The sequence below is a fragment of the Seriola aureovittata genome, chromosome 6 (assembly GCF_021018895.1).
Source record: "Seriola aureovittata isolate HTS-2021-v1 ecotype China chromosome 6, ASM2101889v1, whole genome shotgun sequence".
NCBI lineage: Eukaryota > Metazoa > Chordata > Actinopteri > Carangiformes > Carangidae > Seriola > Seriola aureovittata.
Genome location: NC_079369.1, coordinates 18,162,888 through 18,183,543, shown reverse-complemented (window position 1 = coordinate 18,183,543; position 20,656 = coordinate 18,162,888). Strand labels below are relative to the sequence as shown.

At 41.2% G+C, this 20,656-nt stretch overlaps 1 protein-coding gene across 1 annotated transcript in view; it reads right to left on the bottom strand.

Moving 5' to 3' along the window:
- Nucleotides 1-16,517, bottom strand: part of homer3b (homer scaffold protein 3b) — a 47,582-nt gene extending 31,065 nt beyond the window's left edge. Inside the window, exons 1-2 of the mRNA XM_056378329.1 lie at nucleotides 16,063-16,517; nucleotides 13,222-13,267 (exon numbers count right to left, since the gene is read on the bottom strand). Coding sequence (XP_056234304.1) covers nucleotides 13,222-13,244 — 23 coding nt within the window. The 5' untranslated portion in view covers nucleotides 13,245-13,267; nucleotides 16,063-16,517. The remainder of the gene's footprint in view (nucleotides 1-13,221; nucleotides 13,268-16,062) is intronic.
- Between the last annotated feature and the right edge of the window lie 4,139 nt (nucleotides 16,518-20,656).

The following is a 20,656-nucleotide window of genomic DNA, read 5'->3' as shown; positions in this document are numbered from 1 at the left end:
ATTAAAATTAATTGGATATCATTATCATTTCATTTTGTTAATCTCTTTGAGTGAAAACCTTGCTGACTTTTTTGGCACTTTGGGACCCCCCTCTTTTCCTCTGTGTGTACGATGATGGTGGATAGAGCTATAAATAAATAGGACAAAAACACGTCCAATTTCCAAATGTGACTGGTTTTTTTCAGAGACCTCGAGGTCACTGATGCTCTCTAGTTGTAATGAGGCTATTGTTGCAAATGAAGCTGAAGATTTGCTAACCGCTAGCAGTCCAATTAGCCGTCCTGTTCACTTTGAAGTCAAACTACATACACGCTGTGGGGACTAACGGTGGGGAGAGGCTCGCAGGACGACGAGGACCAATACACAGGCACTTTGGTGAATTCATGCAACATTACACAGTTAATAGAGTTTGCATAATGTTAATGTATGCAATGAGCCGTTCCCATTGCAAGTCAATTATATACCAACATTAATGAGGATAATGTGCGCTGGGAGGAGGCTCTGCTCTTTGTCTAAGCAAGAGAAATAACCATTTATATAGGTCAGCACTGGCTATATGAAGCATTGTTCCCACTGGATTTGCTTGGAATTACTGTATAGTTGCAAACAAACAATAGTCGCTATTGTTTCTACACAGATTACTGAAGCTACAGTTGACAATAGAGAATAGCAGCACAGGCAAGGGAGAAGATTTAGGTGCCGTCCAGGTCCAGGAGAGTAGCAGCTACAGACACAATAAATATGACTGACTGATGATACACTTGGCTCTTAGGAGTGATTTATTGGTTTTATTTCAGTTCAAATATTCTGATATCTATCCTTTTAATTCCTCACAGAGATGGGAGAAATACTCTTAACATTGTCTGGAGGCTGCCATTAACAGGATTTCTATGACAGTTGGTCAAGAACTCAAACAAAAAGCACGAGGTCTGATTTTTAGTCAAGCAGGGCACACAGGACATTGCTTTAATAAAATTGTTCTGACCTCTGGGTTCAGTTTAATGTTTTGTTTGGTTGCTGTTGAAGCCAGTTGAAGTTTTTCTTTCATTTCATTTCTTCGAGGGCAGAAACAAATGGATTTGTTAAATGAAACCTCAGTGGATGGAGCTTTTGAGTGCAGGTAATATGAAAAGTATATAGGACAACAAACCCCAGTCAAAATAAAAGATGATTATACCAGCAGGCTAGTAGCTAACTAGTTTGTCTGCATAGCTATAAACTCTATATTCATTTCCTATTTCACTGGGCATCCGCCCAGGAGGTTGCTTTACATCATACAGTACGTCCCTGCCTTGTGACCTCTTTCTATAGACCTTTTCCACAGCAGACATTTTGACATGTAATAGCAGGAATGGCACAGGTGTAATTGATATCATTAATAATGGCTCTGTTCCACTTTGGTGTGTCAGTTCCAGCGCCCTGCTGTCGTCCATGCTGGCGCACGGGCATGGCAGGGAACATGGCCATTCATGTTCTTATTCACACCTGTGCTTTTCCTCTCTAACAAGTCAAAATGTGGCTGCAAGGCCTATTAGATGAGAAACAATCACAAACTGTTGAGGTGGTCAGTGCTGCTACCAAGGCAGTAAATTAATGAAGCTGTCTGACCATGTTGAGTAAGAAAATTGCAATTTTTTAATTATATTTCTATGATGATGGCTGTTTGGACTAATCACTTGGTTTTCACCTTGGATGTTTCTTTCAGTCTGCAAAGGCACTTTATTTATGCACAATATTTTTGACTCTGAAAAACAGAAAAATTTAAAATGCCAGAATGCAAAATGCTTTAAAGTTGACCACACCTTACACAAACTTGTCACCAAATGCTCTGAAAAGCACCATATTCTTTTCCACTACTACTGCAGAACTGTTTTAAGTCACTTCTAAGGAATAAAGTTGGACCGAGCCTAAAAGGTCAGGAAATTTCACAAACAAACATTTGAATGTGGAACCAGAAAAAAAAAAATGTTTTGGTTCTGTCCCTTGGTGTTAAATTAAGACACCCAGATTATTTCTGTCTGTCATCCCAGGCCACAAACCTAAAATTCATCCTCCTGACAAAGAAAATAACCACACACTGTTACAGACAGGGCATCTGTAGGTTAACATCAACATCGCTTCCAAGCATTCGGTCACTGCATCAAACTTCCCAGCTGAGTGTTATAGTGCATGAGTTATCATCTCTATCACCTTTAAAAGCTACTCTGCAGTTGCCCTTGAGAAAAGGCCTTTTTAGCATTTATCAAGTGGAAATATGTAGTGGCTGATGGCAGAGTGATAAAACCACGCAGCTCCACAATATCAATGACTACAATTTTATGAAATTAGCAATTTAGCCATTTTTCAAGTTCATGAATGTCCTGGATATTATAACAAAGCTTTTCAGGTGGAAGAGTTTGATCTGATGCTTGTAAACCTCAATATATCTCACTGTCAGGAGGTAAAATCCTGCTTTAACCTTCAGACAAAAATCAAACACATTAATAGCACCATGAAAGCACTTAATTATATTCAATAAAACTAATTATCTGGCTGCGTAACAGATAACCAGGCCGTTAAAGGCATTAAGCCAGTAAGGCAAAATAAATAAGAATTAACATCAAAGTAAAATGGCTTCAATCAGGATTTCCCTTCTATCATATTCTCATCTTAATGAGAAATGATGATTGACTGCTCATCATGCTCCAGCCATCACAGCGGATCACACAAATGTGAATGTCCCATCACTCATTTGGCCTATCTTGACACTGCTCTGCGAAAAAAGCCTGTCAAGCTAATCAGCTCAGACAGGATGCATCACGTCAAGGTTTGATCATATGAGCAGACTAAAACTGGATTAAATTCCTCCTGAGGTGAGGGAGAGCAGACACTGCAGCAGCAGCAGCAGCAGCTCAACAGAAGCCTTGTCTAAACTAATGCAGTGCAGTACAAGGAACCTGAGCCCCGTGTGCTACAGTGTCTTGTACTCTACACACACCTGACATGATTAATATGAAACTCTATAGCCTTTAATTAAATCAGGTGCTGCGGGAGTGAAAGTGTAAATGACAGGGTAGAAGGAGACAGCTGTTCATACATGACAGCTTGGAGAGCTGCTGGAGGACACACAGTGAGTGCAAACAAGGGAAAAGTTAAGCTGCTGAAATCAACCCAACATTTCCTAAGCTGAAAGGTTTCATCAGCACCATCAGCTGAATTGTTTGCAAAGCTAGAAGACGTACTCAGATCATTATTTTACAGATAAATAACATCACCATACAGTATATGATGTTAAAACTTGAGCTTGGAAACAGCAGTCGACAAAACAATCTCAGAAAAAAGGTAGTAGGAGCTTTTGGGTGCGTTGACTTGTATCACACAATCTTCCTCAGAAGATGGTGATGGACTGCCTAGTTTCGCGAACTGTAGATTTTTAAAACTTCAATTTCTCCCACATTTTGTCTTAGAGGTCGAGACTGAAAGTGAATTCTTATCCTTGAACATCAGTTGATGAAAAAAGATCAGATAATGGATTATTTTTTTAAAACACTAAACGGAGAAATCAAGAAAGAACTCAGTCTCGACCTTTAAGCGAACATGGACAAGATGTCTTTAAAATGCTCGGCAAAGCTGTCAGCTTTCATGAATGAGCAAACCACACTTTGTCAACACACAAAAAAAGTAGTAACTTGTCATCCTCTCAGATAAATAGACCTAATCAACATTTAAACATACATTTTTATGCCGATGACACAATTTTGTAGCTTTGGTTCCCGAGTTTTTCCCCAATGATACCTATATCGCTCCTGCTGACTTTAACAAATATTTAGGAATTTGTCTCAACGGTAGACTGTCCTCCAGTATCCGCATTCAACACACAATATGACAATTAACAATCTAACTCAGCTTTCTGTTTAGAATTAAAGGCCGTCTGTCTCTTCAGGTAACTTTTATATCTGCACTTGACTACTGAGACATTTTGGACTGTTTTAAGTTTCCCATCAGCCTTTCAGCAGTTAAACCCGGTCTATCAGACTGTGTTACACGTCATCACTAGTGACTCCTTTCTTACTCATCGCTGCTCTGAACAACGTTAGATAGACTACCATCCATCACCTGTTAATAAGGGATTAACATTTTGATTTTCATCTATAAAACCTGCAAATGATCTCACATCTTTTACCAAACATCTTGCTTACTACACTACATTATTCAATACTTAGCTCTACTCTTGACATTACTAACTGATTATGACTGGAAAAACTGATGTGATGTTTTTTTTTTTACAACTGTTTTGTTTTATTGATAATATTTATTATTGGTAGCAAAATGTGCAAATGTGAAGATCAAACGTGACATTATATATGGGCCCCAGAGTGGCATGCGTTACATATTACATGAATCTAATCTTTACTGATGTATTAACAAGCAGAATCTTAATTTGTAGCTGGTTAAGATGGAGCTCATTTGAACTCATTTATGATCTGTTGGGTTCTTCAATCTATAACAATCCATTGTATTTTATAGGTTAATCATATTCTTTGTGTGCAAGTTACAGCTCTCTCAGTACAAGATTTCCCTTTGAAATGAAGTAGAAGCAGAAAGACTTAGAAGTATAGAGAGTAGCGTAAAATGGAAATACACTGAGTATAACACAAAAAAGTAAATGTGTGTAGTTGACTTCCCACCACTGCTGCTTTGTGATCGTGCAGCAGTGGGCTGAGGGGGACCCACCTCCTGCTGTGGGCCGGGAGCCTGAATCCAGTGAGGGGTCATCTGGATCCGTTCTTGTTAATCTATTCCAGGTCATATGTACATACATCCACCCACCCACCCACCCACCCCTCCCCCTCTTTCATAAACACTCACTGCGTCTCATCCATGCATGGGTGGAGAGAGAACTGTGTTCAGATTACAGCTCAGTAATTAAAAGGGTCAGAAACATGACGACTTCATATCTGTTTAGGTGCTACATCACACTGCTATTTTCAGGATTAAGTCAAAACTACAATGTCTGTGTATTTGTATTATATGTATTATGGGAAAACAAGGTACCACCAGGAAGCACTATTAAAGACGTGATTGCAAATTGCAAATGTATTTCATAATATGAAAAATTTACCCATGAAGAGAAGGTCAAAGGTTAAACACAGCAGTCACAAATGTCTCAGCCTATGTCGTCACACTGAGTTCCTCCTTGTTCACCCACTGTAAATCATTTTATATGAGAATTGGAGCTGCAAATGACAATGATCTATTATAGATGATCTATTGTCTCCAAATTTCAGAAAATAGTGAAAAAGAACATGCCTGTCACAATTTGCCAGAGGCCAAGGTGACTTTTTTTTTTGTTTGTCTTGTGCGACCAACAGTCCAAGATATTCAGTTAATCACACCTCATAAGACAAATTGAGAAGCTGAGACTAAGTGTGCAGTGTTTGCCATCTTGCTTGAGAAATTACCTAATTGATGGGTTGATTATCAAAATCATTTTCTCTCCATCAATTATTTACTTGAAGTCAAAAGACAATATATTTTTTTAAAGTATCTGTCTATGTTTTTAGTGCCTAAACTACAGATCTGCTAAATCTAGTTACCTGAGAATCTTTTTGAGAGCTGGTTTTCTTACAGAAACTCTGACACTACACCCTGTTACAAAACTGCTTTTTCATGTAAGGAGAACAGCTGGCACATTCTCCTTGGGATCCTTTTTTTATTTTTATTAGTATTCAGGGTCAGAGCGGAGTAGACAGAAAGAGACAGACAGGCAAAACCTGGGAGACACCGGAGAGAAAGCTCTGCTGGGATCTGAGCCCAGGCAGCCAGACCATCTGGGGAACGGAGCTGAATCCTCAAGTGTGATTCAAACCTCTATGGGCACAACCACTTTTCATGCTTTCCTGGGACATTTTATCTCCTTCTCTGCACGTCTTTGTATTCAGCAGTCTGTCGCAGGGGGCCGTCACCACTGGATCATCTGATGATTTTGATGTGGTGCCAACAGGCAGCTTAAAAACGACACTTCGCCTCAAAGAAACTTCTCAAAGTTTTGCCTTAAGAAAACCTTTACTTGATATTCTGCCATTGTCGGAGGATGGAGGAGTAAAGCAGCCGAGTCTGAGCTGATGGCTCGAAGTTTTAAAGGTTTCTTTAATCCACTAACCATCCTCCGCAGCCCCCATAAAAGCACAGCAGTGACACCAGACAGAGGAGGATGCACGCGGCCCTGAGGCCATCAGCTCCACCCCACCCTCATGATGAATTAATTGCCTTCAACCATTCAGATGACTTTCAAGGATATGGGTGTACATCTGATGAAATGTCAGACTGAGCCAAACAAACAGCCCTTTTCCTCCTCCAGTCTGTCTCCTAGAGAGGCCTCTGCTGGGCAGGCAAGCTCTTCCTCAGCTTCACATTCATACAGATGAAATAATTCCTCTCCGGGACAGGAAAATATTACAACGGTATTTGGCTGCTGCCTGCAGCAAAGGCCATAAACAGGGGGACTTCTATGATAGCTCCATCTGGACGAGCTGGAAGACAGACAGTAGGAGGACTGAGCTTTCTACACGGAGCCATCAGAAAACAAGGAGGCTGTACTACATTTCCTCTGAACTACGTGGCTGCATTCACTGCAGGCCTCCGTGCTCTGTTTCAAATTACTGCTTGGACGTATTTGATAATGGTTCATTAGCTCCTGTAGAGAAATCCCATCTCGTATACTGTAGATGTAAACCGACGGTGATGTAAGAAAGTCACGTGCTGAGTTTAACTAGATCAAGGCAATCGTTTTTGAATCAACCGTCCGTCATGGAAAGGATGGCAGTGTTTCATATTATTCACACTGCTGTTGTATCAATGGAAAGATTTATTTTAACTCACATTTTCAACCTGAATTGAAGGCAGCATGAGAATCAGGAGCGGAGGACACATGAATGAGCCAACTAAATGGGAAACAGAACAGGAAAATCTATAAATGGTCTGTAAAATGTCTCAGCGTAGTTTCCTAAAGCACCAAGTGTCGTCTTCAAATTTCTGTTTTTATTCAACCAACTTTCGAAAACAAAGATATTCACTTCACTACGATATCTGACAGAACAGCAGTAAATTCTCACAATTGAGAAGCTGGAAATGGGAATGTTTTCAGCTCTATGTCTTTTTGAGTTTCAAAATTTTGGACATGGTCTGAAATGGACCCTTGCTAAAACCGACCTCAACCCCAGAGAGAGAGAGAGAGAGAGAGAGAGAGAGACCCCCTCCCCCACACACACACACACACACACTGACAGCAGTGTGACTTACCACTATGGTCAAAAATTTCAGTAACATACACATCATTTCTCCCCCTGCAGTTCACAGTTCACACTCTCTGTCTGCCTCACAAGTCACATTTTCTCCTCGATGATTATATCACACCATGTGATCAGAGCTGATAGCGAGCTCACTTGAATCCACTTGAGCGTCACAGATCCTGACACACAGAAGACCTGAAACCAGTGGCTACACAACAGGACCCTACCCAGTCTCAAATCAGACTAAACTGATCTTTAACGTGAGCTCCATCTGCACTGAAAACCTAGAAGAAAGGCTTTAACTGTGTCTTCGTCTAGATGTCTGTGGATGCAGGAGAATCAAGTGAAACGGCTTTTGTACAGAGACTCATACCTAAAGTTAATAATATGTAAGTTAAGGCTGTTGTCCAGTTATGACACAGCACGTGAAATAAAATGAATCATTTGGAAAACCTTCATATGTGGTGTGTGTCAATAAAAACAGGATCGTGTTGCTGTTGTTCTGAAGTGACTGTTGTTCATAAAAGATGAGACAACAACCGAGAGCTCGAGCAGCTTTTCGAACAAGTTCCAGCTTTACCCCCTAAACCCAAATCACCGACTTTCAAATGTCAACAGGAGGTTGTGAGGGCGCTATGACTCGTGGGAAAGCACTTTGGGAAATTATGTTAAGTGGACAGAGACATTTCTGCGGACAGTGTGAGGCTGATATTTCAGGAGTGTTTGTTGTTTGCTCTCTATTCACGAGTAAGACAGTTCTATTGAGGTAAATCAACATATGATGAAGTCACCAGAAGACATAAAAGTAAATAGTGCTGGTAAGTGAAATGTCTTCTGACTTCTTTTCTGATGCTCTATTGCACTCATTTTCATTAGGGGTTTTATTCAAAAAGCAAAGTCAGCAGACTTGCAGTTTCAGAAAGTGTGTATGAAGGGCTCAAAAAAAAAATCAGCCAGAGATGCCCTGCCAATTTCACAGAAGGACGACCCTTTGAAGGATGAAATCAGCACAAAAACTGTCACTTTCACACCCCCATACTGAGCTCAAGTGCTCCCAAGAAACACAGTTTTCAAGGTACTTGGCAGGTAGGTTGTTGCAAGCACCTTAGGAGAACTTGCCACGGTTTATTCTGTGGATTTATATTGGTGTGTTCTGTCTCTTCATGTGATCCCAGACTGACTCTGTTACATAACATACACAAAATCAAGAATGTCCATACGAGGTGTATTATTAGTCATTTTTAAACCATTGTAAGTTGGGTGAAATTTTATGTCAAAATGAGAAAGAATACGTTCACTTATATCCGTTTGAATATTCCCACACTTTGATGCTGATATCTGAATTTTTGACAAGTGTACAACCATAAAAATGAAGAAAATGCTCTGTGGCCCTTGGGATAGAACGTTTTAAAACGTATTTCTTGTTCATTGTCTCGCTGCCTTCACACAGACACTCACATACACCACGTCTTCACCCCAACTCATCACTTTTTAATCCTCTCTTGCTGCTCCCTTTATCTCTCTTTTAACCTCAGCACCCATTCTCCACCCAGAATCCCTGATCTGTGAAGCTGCAAAGCTGTGAAACAGAAGCTGCATCCTCCTGTTCGGCCCTACGGTCAGACTCCACCGGTCGCTTCTGTAGTTGAGAAAATACTCCTCAAACTGCCAATAATGGAGCACTATAAGCTCTGTGGGCTGTAAATGGCCTGAGGGGAGAGTGAAGCTGTAAAACCCACTGCCAAAAATCCTAAAAGCCAATGTATCTCAGTTTAAATGGCAAATCAGAAAGCCTGCAGACCGTCTGATATGGGAGGATATAACAAAGAGGTTAATAAAGGGTCACAGTGAGAGCATGAAACACCTCCATATAAAGATGTATGCAAATGACCATACACACATCCAGGTGTCCAGCTGCTGTTTCTCTCTTATCTCACTCTTCAACTTTCTTCATAGATTTGTAGGCCTTTGAATTTCTGTGACTTTCACTTCCGTGCTTCTGCGAATCTTCAGAGAAAGAGAAATGAAAAATAATGTTTTGGTTGGCTGAACTGTACTTGGGCCAAAGACGCAGTAAAAAAAATGTCAGCTGATCTTGCATTTGTAGTTATGTGACCATGGAAGTGCACCACAGCGCAGGACAGTATGATTTCTCCCACTGGAAACAAAGAACTAAAGTTTTGATGCTCATAATCTAAATATAATGTTATTCCAAGGTCAAGCTTGAGCTTCTTACCGGCTGTTAAACAACTTTCACTCACAAATCCTGTATTTAATGTAAGGCTGAAACAATTAGTCTATAAGTCAATTGGTCAAATGGCAAAAAACTAACAGCTATTTTGATAATATGACCATCTTTCATCAAGCATAAATGCCAAACAATCACTGACTCCAGCTTCTCAGCCCGAGCACAAAGTCATGCCAGTTTTATTATCCCACTATCGCAAATCACAAATTTGCCTCACAGGGTTTTACAATATGTACAGAATACAACACCCTCTGTCCTTAGACCCTCAAAACTTCAGCAGGGAGAAATGTAAGAAACCTCAGTTCAAGGACAAGTTCATCATCATTCATCCTGTCCACACTGACTGTGAAGAGATCCCTTATTAACTAGATGTTAATGTAAGTAATGCAGCATTCTTTCAGTGCAAGTTAAGATGAATCTTCAGTTAGACTTTATCGTATAAAGTGGGTTTTTTTTTTTAGTTAATTTAAAATGTCCTCTTTTCTTTTCAACAGACAGTGTTTCTTTGCTGAGCTGCAGTGAAGTGATAGTGACACAAAGAGGGAATATTTCACTATAAGACTAAAAGACAAGGACTGTCTGGTCAAGGACTTATCCCTGATTATTTAAATTAAAATCACTTTAGGAAGGGATGATCTCTACACAGCCAGTGTGACAGGAGACCAAATGTTTCAATGTGAGAATTATTTTAAGTTGAAAAAAAAAAAAGAAGTGAATCTATCCTTTAACTGAGCTGTCAGCTTTGCATTATTGCTGTTACACTGGAGACGTAAACATAGACTGCACATGGTCTGATGACACTTTATTTCATTTCCATTCCTGCAACAACTTCATATCAGAATATCAGATATTCAGATTCAAGTATCTTTCCAACTGAGAAGAGCAAAACTTCCAACAGTTGTATAATAATCCTGAAATTATCATAAGAAACTAATGTTCGGCCTGTCAGCTTGAATAGCAAGTGTTGACCCCTAAGCTTGTGTTTGACCTGGTTTCTGCATCCATCTGAAAGGAGTCAAATTCAGTCTAAAGGAGAGCATCACGTTTCCCCCTCTGTGCATTAAGACAACACACAACTGGATCTCTACTGTGGTTTCACAGCCCCTGGGGACTTCAGGCTTTACAGAAACGGGAAAAGTCCTTTTTTCTCTTTGTTGCTCTGAAAGTATTTCTCCTTTTCAGGTTCTACTTCCTCTGACCTCCTTGAGCCGGCGGCCTTGCGTCCACATTCCTGAGCCAGCGAAAGTGTCTGGCCCAGTCGGGCAACATGACACGCTACAACTACATACTAAAATAGCACAGCAAGGGGAAACGCTAACTCACACTGTAGCAGCTCAACAAGTCGCCGTATCTGCAGCACGAACCACAACCTAACACACGCACACTGGCACAAAGTGAGGAAAGCTTTGGAGTAAAACAAGGATTATGGTTGTGAGTTTTACGTTCTCTTTGATCAGACGATGTTGACCAACTCACCGCGCATCTCTTTGCTTCTCTGATTTACAAGAAGACACCTCACCACACGACCACAAGCCTCTATAACTGAAACACAAGCTCTGGTTGTGTTTAAACGACAGCACGGCTCTTCGCTTATCTGAAGGTCGGCTCCTCTTCCAGGAGTCGGAGTGATAAACTTACTGCTGTCTCGGTATTGTGAAGGTGACACAAAGCCAGAGTGTTTTCTGTATTAACGATATGAAGGTCAAGGAGAGAGAGAGACAGACAGAGAGAGAGATAGACAGAGAGAGACAGAGACAGAGAGCGAGACAGACAGAGACAGAGAGAGACAGAGAGAGAGACAGAGCTGATCTTTCATCTCAGTCCTCCGGTGGCAGTTATTCACTTTCATGCCAATAAAACACACTGAAATGAAGTGAATAGAGAGAGATACGACTGTTTATTCATTCAATTGCAGATGTCTCCATAACAGCAATTAAGAAGGCGCCCCACCCCACACAAACACACACACACACACACACACACACACACACACACACACACCAGCTGGTTTCTCTTCGGCCAGTGGGAGGATGCAGACGAAGAATATATATATATTTTTTTTTAAACGGTGTGATGCTGCAGATTAACCGATTGTGATCCCAGTGAAACCGAAGCGTAGTCGTCGCCTGTGCTGTAGAGGGAGGCTCCACCGAGACGTTACCACAGATTTCAAGGTTCAGGGACTAGATCAACATCTTTAAGGTTTATTCACTTTAAAAGCATGGAAACAGCTCGGTTCAGCTGTTTGAAGGAAACAGCTGAAATTACAATAATAAGCCAACTAAAACCTTTCATGTTCACTAATGAACATGTTAAGAATCATTTCTTTAATACACACACAAACATTATAAAAAAATGATCATTTTGCAGTTTTAGGGGAAACTGTGTTCTTTTTTTTTGGTGAACAATTGGTTTTTGTCAAGAATGTAACGAAGAATGTAGCTCAGTTTGAGGTTTTTACAGTTTTACGTTTTTACATACAAAGTCTAAATTTACCAAACCGGCTGTAGCCGCAGTGTTGCCAAATTAGCAACATTCTTGGTATATTTGGCCACTTTCAGGATCCCTTCAGCGGCTTTTCTTTTCAGTCCACAACCCAAAGATATCCAGATTAATATCGTATGTGACAAAGAAAAACACCAAATATTCACATTTGAGAATCTGAAACCAGAGAATATTTGGCATTTTTGCTTTAACTGTTTTTCAAAATAGTTGCAGGTCAATTTTCTGTCGGGTGAATAATCGGTGCAGCTGTGAAATCTAAACTCACAGCAGTATCTCTCGGCGAATGTGCTCGGAAGTGTGAATGAAGAATGTTTTAACACTTCTTTTAGTTGATGTGATACTCCACCTTTTCAGTATCAAACCCGCTGTGGGTCAGTGGAGGTTTTGGCTCTGTCGTCTCTCTGGGATTTCCATTTTGTGATGCTACACATTGAATCCACTTCATGTCAGAGGGAAACGCTAGATTTCACACTCCACTGCATATGTTTGACATATTTCGAACATTAAGGTTTGACATGCAAAACACACCAAGATCTTGCAAAAAAAAATACAATGCACAACAATCCAAAAGTATATATATAATATGAAGCAGTTGAGCTGCAATGGAGCAAGTGACAGGAGGACGATGTGATGAAAGAGACACCAGGCGACGACAGTTAGAGGAGGAGATCGTGCTGACAACATCTGCACAGCATGACAAGCATGAAACCTCTGCTGTGTGAATCAGATCTCACAGTCAACAGTACAGCTACAGTTTCTACACACGCTGAGGGAGGATAAACACCATGGGGACGTGATGAAGGGGGATTTTGTTCGGAAGCAACTAAATGATTGATGACGTAGGGATGGGCGTATTGATCCCCAAAGTACCAATAGTACAAATATTTGCATTTATGCACAAAAGCTCTTTCTCAGTTTCCTCATGTAATGTTGGCTTTGCATTAAAAACTTCCCCATTTGATATTTGACAGTGATTCCTACGTTAATGTTCAGTAAGTTTTACACTTGCCTTGTAATTTCAGCCAAATGACATCTACTGTAAACCCACCACACTAATTAAATATGAATAAATACCCCGGTCTTTGCTGGCATTTCAGCAAGATTTTGCTGATCTTAGGTATCAATAACAGTGATCATTGTGTATCGCCCATCCCTGCCATGCAGAGCCACAACACAGACACAACGGGGTGTTTGTACCTCTCTCGATGTAGTGGGTACATTTTACAGCTCGCAGACAACTCCTCTGCAGCAGGACGAGAGGAAAGAGGATCCGAGTTACAAAGTGAAACAATGAACCTGTGGAGGTTGTTAGACATTATTTAGGGACACTCCAATCAAGTTTTATTCCCTGATGTGAGTTATTTAGTTCGGAGCATCTGCTTATACCCACTGCCAATCCAAAAGTGAAGATCTTCTACACAGCTGCACAGCACGCACTTCAGTTACGCTAAAGTTTGTAGAAACCTGTAAAACACGATTGTGCTTAAGAATTGAAAAAAAAAAATTACCAAATAAAAATAAGCAATTTCAATATAAAAACACCAACCATGTGACGCTGACATCACAGCTCCACTTAAAGATGGCGCCTTAACATAGTGGTCACACTGGAAGCTTTTTGAGGCTGCCTCATTAACACCCACGTTGACGACCCAAACACTGAAAGTAATCAAGAGTCAAGAAAATGGCTCTCCTCCAAATGTGGCCGAGAAATGGAGCTAATTAGGAGACACAACCTTCCTCATCATCCCATAGTCAATCGCACATTATTTCATGGTGCATTCAGGTGGCCCTCTTTAACTACTTGCCACTTTGTATCGGTGTTTAGTTGGTCGTAGGTTTCTGATGAATATGGAACTTCACAGGTTGAACGACAACATTTTGTTTTATCGGCAGCCTGTCACACAAAAAATTTCCATCATATCAAATTATATGTTCGATTTGTACATGGACCTACAGGGGCTCGGATGATATGGATGAGTACTTTGAGACAAGGTGTTCACAGCATGGGAGCAGCACCTGTGCAACTCATTTTGTTTGTGGACATGGAAGTGGCTGTTTATCAAGATTCTCCCACTGTTCACTGTCTGTCAAGAGAGGAGAAGAGCTGCAGGCCGTCTCTGTCAGGCATTACTTAAAACCAGGTGCTTTCTGGTTTTTATTTGGACAAGGTGATTGGACTCTGTTGCCTTTTTTGCAGCTGACAGCGATGCAGCGTTTACGCTCAGTTAGGGCATCAAACACATGACATCGGAAAACAGAGCGGTCGTTTGTTTCAAGCCTAGTGTCAAACTGGAAGCTTTTATACTGTCACGGATGTTGCACAGCAGGTCCACGTGAGTGCTGGCGCGCCACTGAAGTCATTTGAGGGCGCACAGTCCAGACCTGAAGCGCTCTACCTGTGGCACAGTGCCAGAACGACATCCACTCTTTGTGGTGTGTCCCAAACAGTCTGCATATAAATGGGACAGGGCACACAAGTGGTGCAATGTGATCGAGAATGGACAGTTAAGTGTTTGAGTGAAGTTACAAGTTGCTCAAAAGATCCATTCGTTGAGACAAATGAGAGTTTGGGTGCTCAGGTGCTCAAGAGCTGCCTGCAGTCACTTCTCAAATACTTTGTCTTAAAGTTCGTCAGTCCTTGTAGATTTGGAACATAAAACCAGACTGAGAGAGAGACGGTTTCAGTTATCAAGCTCGTGATGTCAGTTTGGAAAAGGAGTCCCTGAATGCACCATCAGTTTCTGTGTCTCGGGTTCAGCTTGGCCTTAAGGACATTTGAAGGACGCATCACTGTGGACGGTGTCCTGTGAGGGATCCACCCACTGGTTTGTGATGCAGCTGTGGATGCGTTTTGGACAGTAAACAGGTGAGCACCAACATGATGCTGCATCACTGTGTAGTTTTACTGGCCTGGAAAACTGTGACACCTTCAGAAGTAGTCAAAGTTTTAAATGAACAGACTATAAGATCGAAATGAAACAGCATTAAAACATGTTACAGTCTGATAGTGAAATGTGTATCACGACATGTTAAATTGGCCCAAAATGTAAATTTCTTTTCACTGTCACTTTGAAAAGGGAGTATAAAAGTAAAGTATAAAACTGCAAAAGTGAATTGATAATGGTCTTTGAATAAACATATCAGCCAAACCTTAATAAAGATAACAAATACACACATTTTGTTCTCTTACACTCATTTGAGAACCATCGTAATTTAAGTGTCACTACTCTGACATGGGGGGGGGGGGCGGACAGCAAGGACTGGTAATGTGAGGAGGGCTCAGGTGTGTTTTAACCAAGCTGAAAGCCTGCATGTTTAATTCATCACACACACACACACACACACACACACACACACACACACACAGTTAATGAGATTGAACACAGCTTGACACCAAGAGCTTCTCAAAGCAAACCCACCACCCAGAATCCTCCTGCACAACAATCATCCTGGAAGTGGTCCAAGTTCTTTGCTCTGTGTGTGTGTGTGTGTGTGTGTGTGTGTGTGTGTGTGTGTGTGTGTGTGTGTGTGTGGCTGATGCAAAGAGCAGAGAACAGGAAATCACAATAACTGAAGGATGAATGAGCGACCTCCGTGTGTGTGTGTGTTTCATCACATGACCAGTGAAAATGTCTCAGTCAATTTTAACTAAACCGTCTGTGCACCAGCTCAAATCTAAAACAGCCAAGATCTCTCAACGTGGATATTCGACCTTCTGACGGCCGCAGCTGTCATTCAGACTTCTGGTGAAACTGGGTCAGGCTCTACGGTTCACAAATAAAGGATTTTGTATCGGTAAAATCCATCAGAATGTAAACAGAGCACACAGCGCGGTGTCACATGGGAACTGATTCTGGTTGACTTCTCCAAAATGCTTTAAAGCGAAAAGAAATTGTGCTGTCTAACCGATCAAACCGCCACACGCTCAGAAGTCACCACAAAGTTCACTTTTGAAGCTTTTCGCCATTTGAACAAATCGGATCCAGTCAGCAGGAGTGAACGAACATTGTACATTTCAGACACAAATCTCCAACTTACCCCATGCTCCGAGGATCTGGATGCTGTTCTGAGGAAAGATTCCACTCAGTAACTCTTTTTGTCCTTTTCTCCTCGGGCTCCAAACTAATTATTTTTTTCCCTCCAATCCTGGACGTAAGTCACATTTCTAGGGAAAAAAAAAAAAAAGACAAATCACTTCCGATTCCAGATTCTCCCGTTCCCCCTCCACCAGTACTCCTCTCCCCTCAAGTCAGTTGTTGTACTCCAGCCCCTGCTTGCCTTCCTTTGTCCGCGGGTGTCCAAGGCGAGCAACACCGCAGATCTATCGTCTCCGTGCGTAATTACGCACCGTGAAACCTTTTGGCTCTGCTCTGCGGGCAGGACAGACGGAGGAATGTCGATGAAAGTCGTGCAGCAGAGTAGTTCTGACTCAAACCTTCTCCGATACTTGTGCTACGCTCCCCTCCCGCCTCTGTGCCAGATCACACTGGGATCCCATTCAACTCTCTCGGTGGGACCGTGGAGCCTCTCCAGCGCCGCCTGATGGCCACAATGCAAATTGCAACCCAGCCCCCTCCTCCTCCTCCTCCTCCTGATTCCCACTTAAATGTCAGCATGTGAAACATAATATGTGGAAATGGTCTGCGGACGGTCTTAAAAGCCCCCTCGGTGCGTATTTATGAGCTATAGCTCAATAAAAGCTTGAAACATCTGAAATGAAGAGCAGAAGCCAAATGGCTGTTTACAACAAAGCTTCAGCAAACAGTCAGTCAGATGTACAGTACAATCCCGCAGCTGTCTGCGTTGCTCTCACGTTAAACCAGACAATATTCAGAATAAAGCTTTTTATATGGCAATCCTATCAAACACCATGATGTATAATCAAAAGGAAACGTTAAGTATCTTCCTGATGATGAGATAGGAACAATTACAAGACTGGAAATCGGATTGTAAAAATACCATAAAGGTCAATAAACTTAATGTGCTACATTTACTACAGGGATATTATGTATTCATACAATGAGCATATTCCATAGCAATGATTATGTCATCAAAAGCCTTCCTTCATCTCACTAAAAGTCACATCATATTAGAGATACTAAAGGTATTTCTTTAAACAGAACTTTAATGAACCTGATTAATACATCAAACCTGTTTCTAAAATACTGCATCAATAATCATGTTCTCTCACCTGAACTTCCTCTGAAAACTGACCCCCCCCCTTTTTTTTTTTGAAACCACTTTAATTTTCTTCACAATTCTAACTTTAGCGTTAGTTTGGTCAAAAGTATATATGTGAATTCACACACATGGACATATAAGATATAAAATTATATAAAATGAATGTATAAAATGCCATAAACTAGGGGAGGATTCTGAGTTATTTTTGGTGTTTTTGGAAAGTGTAAAACTTTCTTTGAGTTGCTAATTGGTTTTAAAAAAAGAAAAAATACAAAAAGACAAGACACCCGTTTATTTCTCCCTATTAAAGCTTCACAGACTTCCCTCTAAAACTGGTGAAAATCACATGGCAACGTGCTTAGAAAGAGCTGCTCTTCACCTCATTAACTCATACAGGCCTCGGTTTGGATTCATCGCTGATTTAAAATAAACCTCTGATTTGCATGAGTATGGACTGAGCATGGGAGAGTGGAGCATCAAATGTAGTGGAAGAGCGATGGGAGCAGTGGCCTGTTACAGCAATGCAGCTGACTGCTCCTCCGTGCTGCAGGGAGGCAGCAGGGAACATCAGATCTGTGCCTTACATGCAAACAACCCTCGTGTTCGTGTAGAAAGACACTTTCTCAGCCGGTCCGAGGCAGTTTGCAGCACAGCTGGACAGCCTGGGCAGAACAGAGCTGAACCTCCAGGCCTCTGCCTGTAACACGCATGGCATTAATCACCTCTGGCAGCCCTGTGTGCGGACACAGATGGATCTTCACGGTGAAGATTTCTTTCCCTTTCCAGTCAAGCTGTGGCCGAATCGAGCGTATCTGTATCTTCTTCATGCTCACTGCGGCAGGTGGGACACAAAGACAAAAACCTGGCTGCATGAAGAGACAAACAAGGCATCATCTGCACTACAAACAGAGTCTAGACAGAGATTCGAAGCTCAAATGGTCACCATTTCCAAAGAAGATCTTCTTTATTGTAAGCTCTGACATAAAGGCGTAGAAGCTGAAGATGAAAGACACTGAGACAGGAACAGTGTCCCATCATGGTTCGTGAATGCTTTTCAGCTGTCCACACTCAATTTTCAGATGTCTCGATCAACCTGTGAACGCATCATTCCAGTGCTTTGAGCTGCATTATCTCCCTTTGTTAACATAACATTTGGGAAATTAAAACCTCATCCATGATGGTGCAACAGTGATGTGTTAGTCCTGTTAGTTCTGTCCTCCAGGATACTCTGTATTTACCTCATAAGAAACAGCATGTTTCCTAATAAATGTAGGAAGTAAGGAAAAAAACAACAGCTCAGTGTCCAACATCCGACACCCTCGCTGAGTTTAGCTCGTCAGCTGAAAAAGAAGCATAAAAATCAAATCAGTAAGGAAATCAGAGATTTGGAGAGAAGGAGGTGGAACTGACATTTACTTATTTTTTAGTGAGCAAAAATCAGAACATAACAAAATAACCACTGAAACGTTCCCCCCATAAAATCAACAATCTTTTCATACAAACTGTTCTCATACCATTGTTGTGTAACAAGTGTCAACATTACAGCTGAGCCTGAGCCACTGTGTCTCTATAAATCCTGAAGATCTGTCAACATGTGAGGTCATTCTGTATTTCTTTTTTCCAGAAGCAGAAATTTGGATGTGAAACTTCACAATAGTTTATAACATTTATCCAATCTTTATCCTTTAAAGCCAAATTCTTGGTATCAAAGCCAAAGTGAAGCTCTAACTACCAGACCATGAATAATAAGTTGTCCCTTTTTTCATTTCAGAACATTAAAAGCATAAATGTTGCAACTTAAGAAGAGGGTATTAAAACTGAAACATCCTGTTTCGTGTGTGTGTGTGTGTGTGTGTGTGTGTGTGTTTGTGTGTCTGTGTGTTGATTGAGACTGTTAAAATCAGAAGGTGCTTCAGCCTCAATGATTCCAGCTCAGCTGGAGGAACGAGACTCAGCGCCTGAGCAGCGGGAAAACACAGAGAGCTAGTTAGAGCGCAAGGTTTAAGTTCAAGGCTCACAGGAGACTGCTTCAGATAATTGCTGAGTAAAGCTCACTGACATTTTCAGGCTGACGCAAAAATTTTCATGGTACAATTACGAGCTGCAGGAATTCACAGGCTGAAATTATGTGAGGAGAAGATTAAAAAAAATATGATTGTTTTCACATCTTGGTGGTCATTAGTCACATGGGGAACACAGACCATTAAATAACAGTGTGACTCAAATTTGATTTGTCTGCCACATGGAGTCTGTTTTACCTTATCATCAAAATATGAATGCTGAGACTTTAGGAGGCAATCTCTATCAAATGGCTGAAAGGCCATTTTCATAGTAAAAAAGTTCACAGAAGAGCAACTGAGCAATATAAATGTGTCTTTTACATTTCCTTTGCCTGAAACATTTTAAATGTAAATGTATCACAAATACAACAATTCCTCTGGAGTTTGTGCAACTTTCTTATTATAATCTGTCTCATCCATTCATGCAAAAGGAGAATCTTCATTCATCATACAGTATGTCATTAATAACGTTAATGACATATGATATTATCCATACCTATCTATCAGTGTAGGTGCTATAGTCAAGAAGCAAGGAGCAGGTCATGAGTGTCCAAACAAACTGGCAAACTGTGTGCAGATATAAGGAGGTGATCAGTAGGTAAGCCGGCTTCAGGACTGAGCCTGTGATCCTGTGGGTGATGACAGTTTGGGCCCAAAAAAGCCTTATGCTTTGATTTTACTGCTGCGTGTGGAATAAACAAAGCCAGATCGGCTTTAGAGTAAACAGGTGTTACATCATAACATGTGAGCCATTAGCTCTGATCAAGGCTGGATTACCAAATTATGAAAACTGGAAATTGTCCCAAAGGCCCCAGTGTGTGAATGGTCTGTGGTCATTTGATTCCTTGAAATTTTTTTTGTGAATATGCAGCTTTAAATCACAACAATCACAACATCAGCTGAATTTGAAATGATAAGAGCCTATAAATCCAGTACTGTTACCTAACCCTGATGCCCTGTCTAGAAACTAGTTTTAAGGCCTACTTTATTTTAGCTTATGTTGTGCTCACATAATCTGTTCAATTTGTATGTTCAAAGGTGCAGAATACACACACAATGCAGATGAGAGGTGGCGGTGGGATTGTCAGTGGGGGACAACAACTCGTTTTTGCCCCAAGTGGACTGATTAAGTAGATAAAAGGTTAGTTAGTTGATCTAATATTGACAGGCACGGTGTCAGGGCTCTGCAGACAAGACAGGACCTACACAGTACACACTATATCAACTCATAACATGTGACTCTATTCAAACACTAGCCTATGTAAACTATGGGGATTGGGGAAGGCTCGTGGATAGATCACATGACGGTGGGCTCAGTATATCTGAGTATTTCCAACAGTGACTACAGTGCGTCGGCGTTTGACCAGCAGAGGGCGGCAGCACGCACCTCC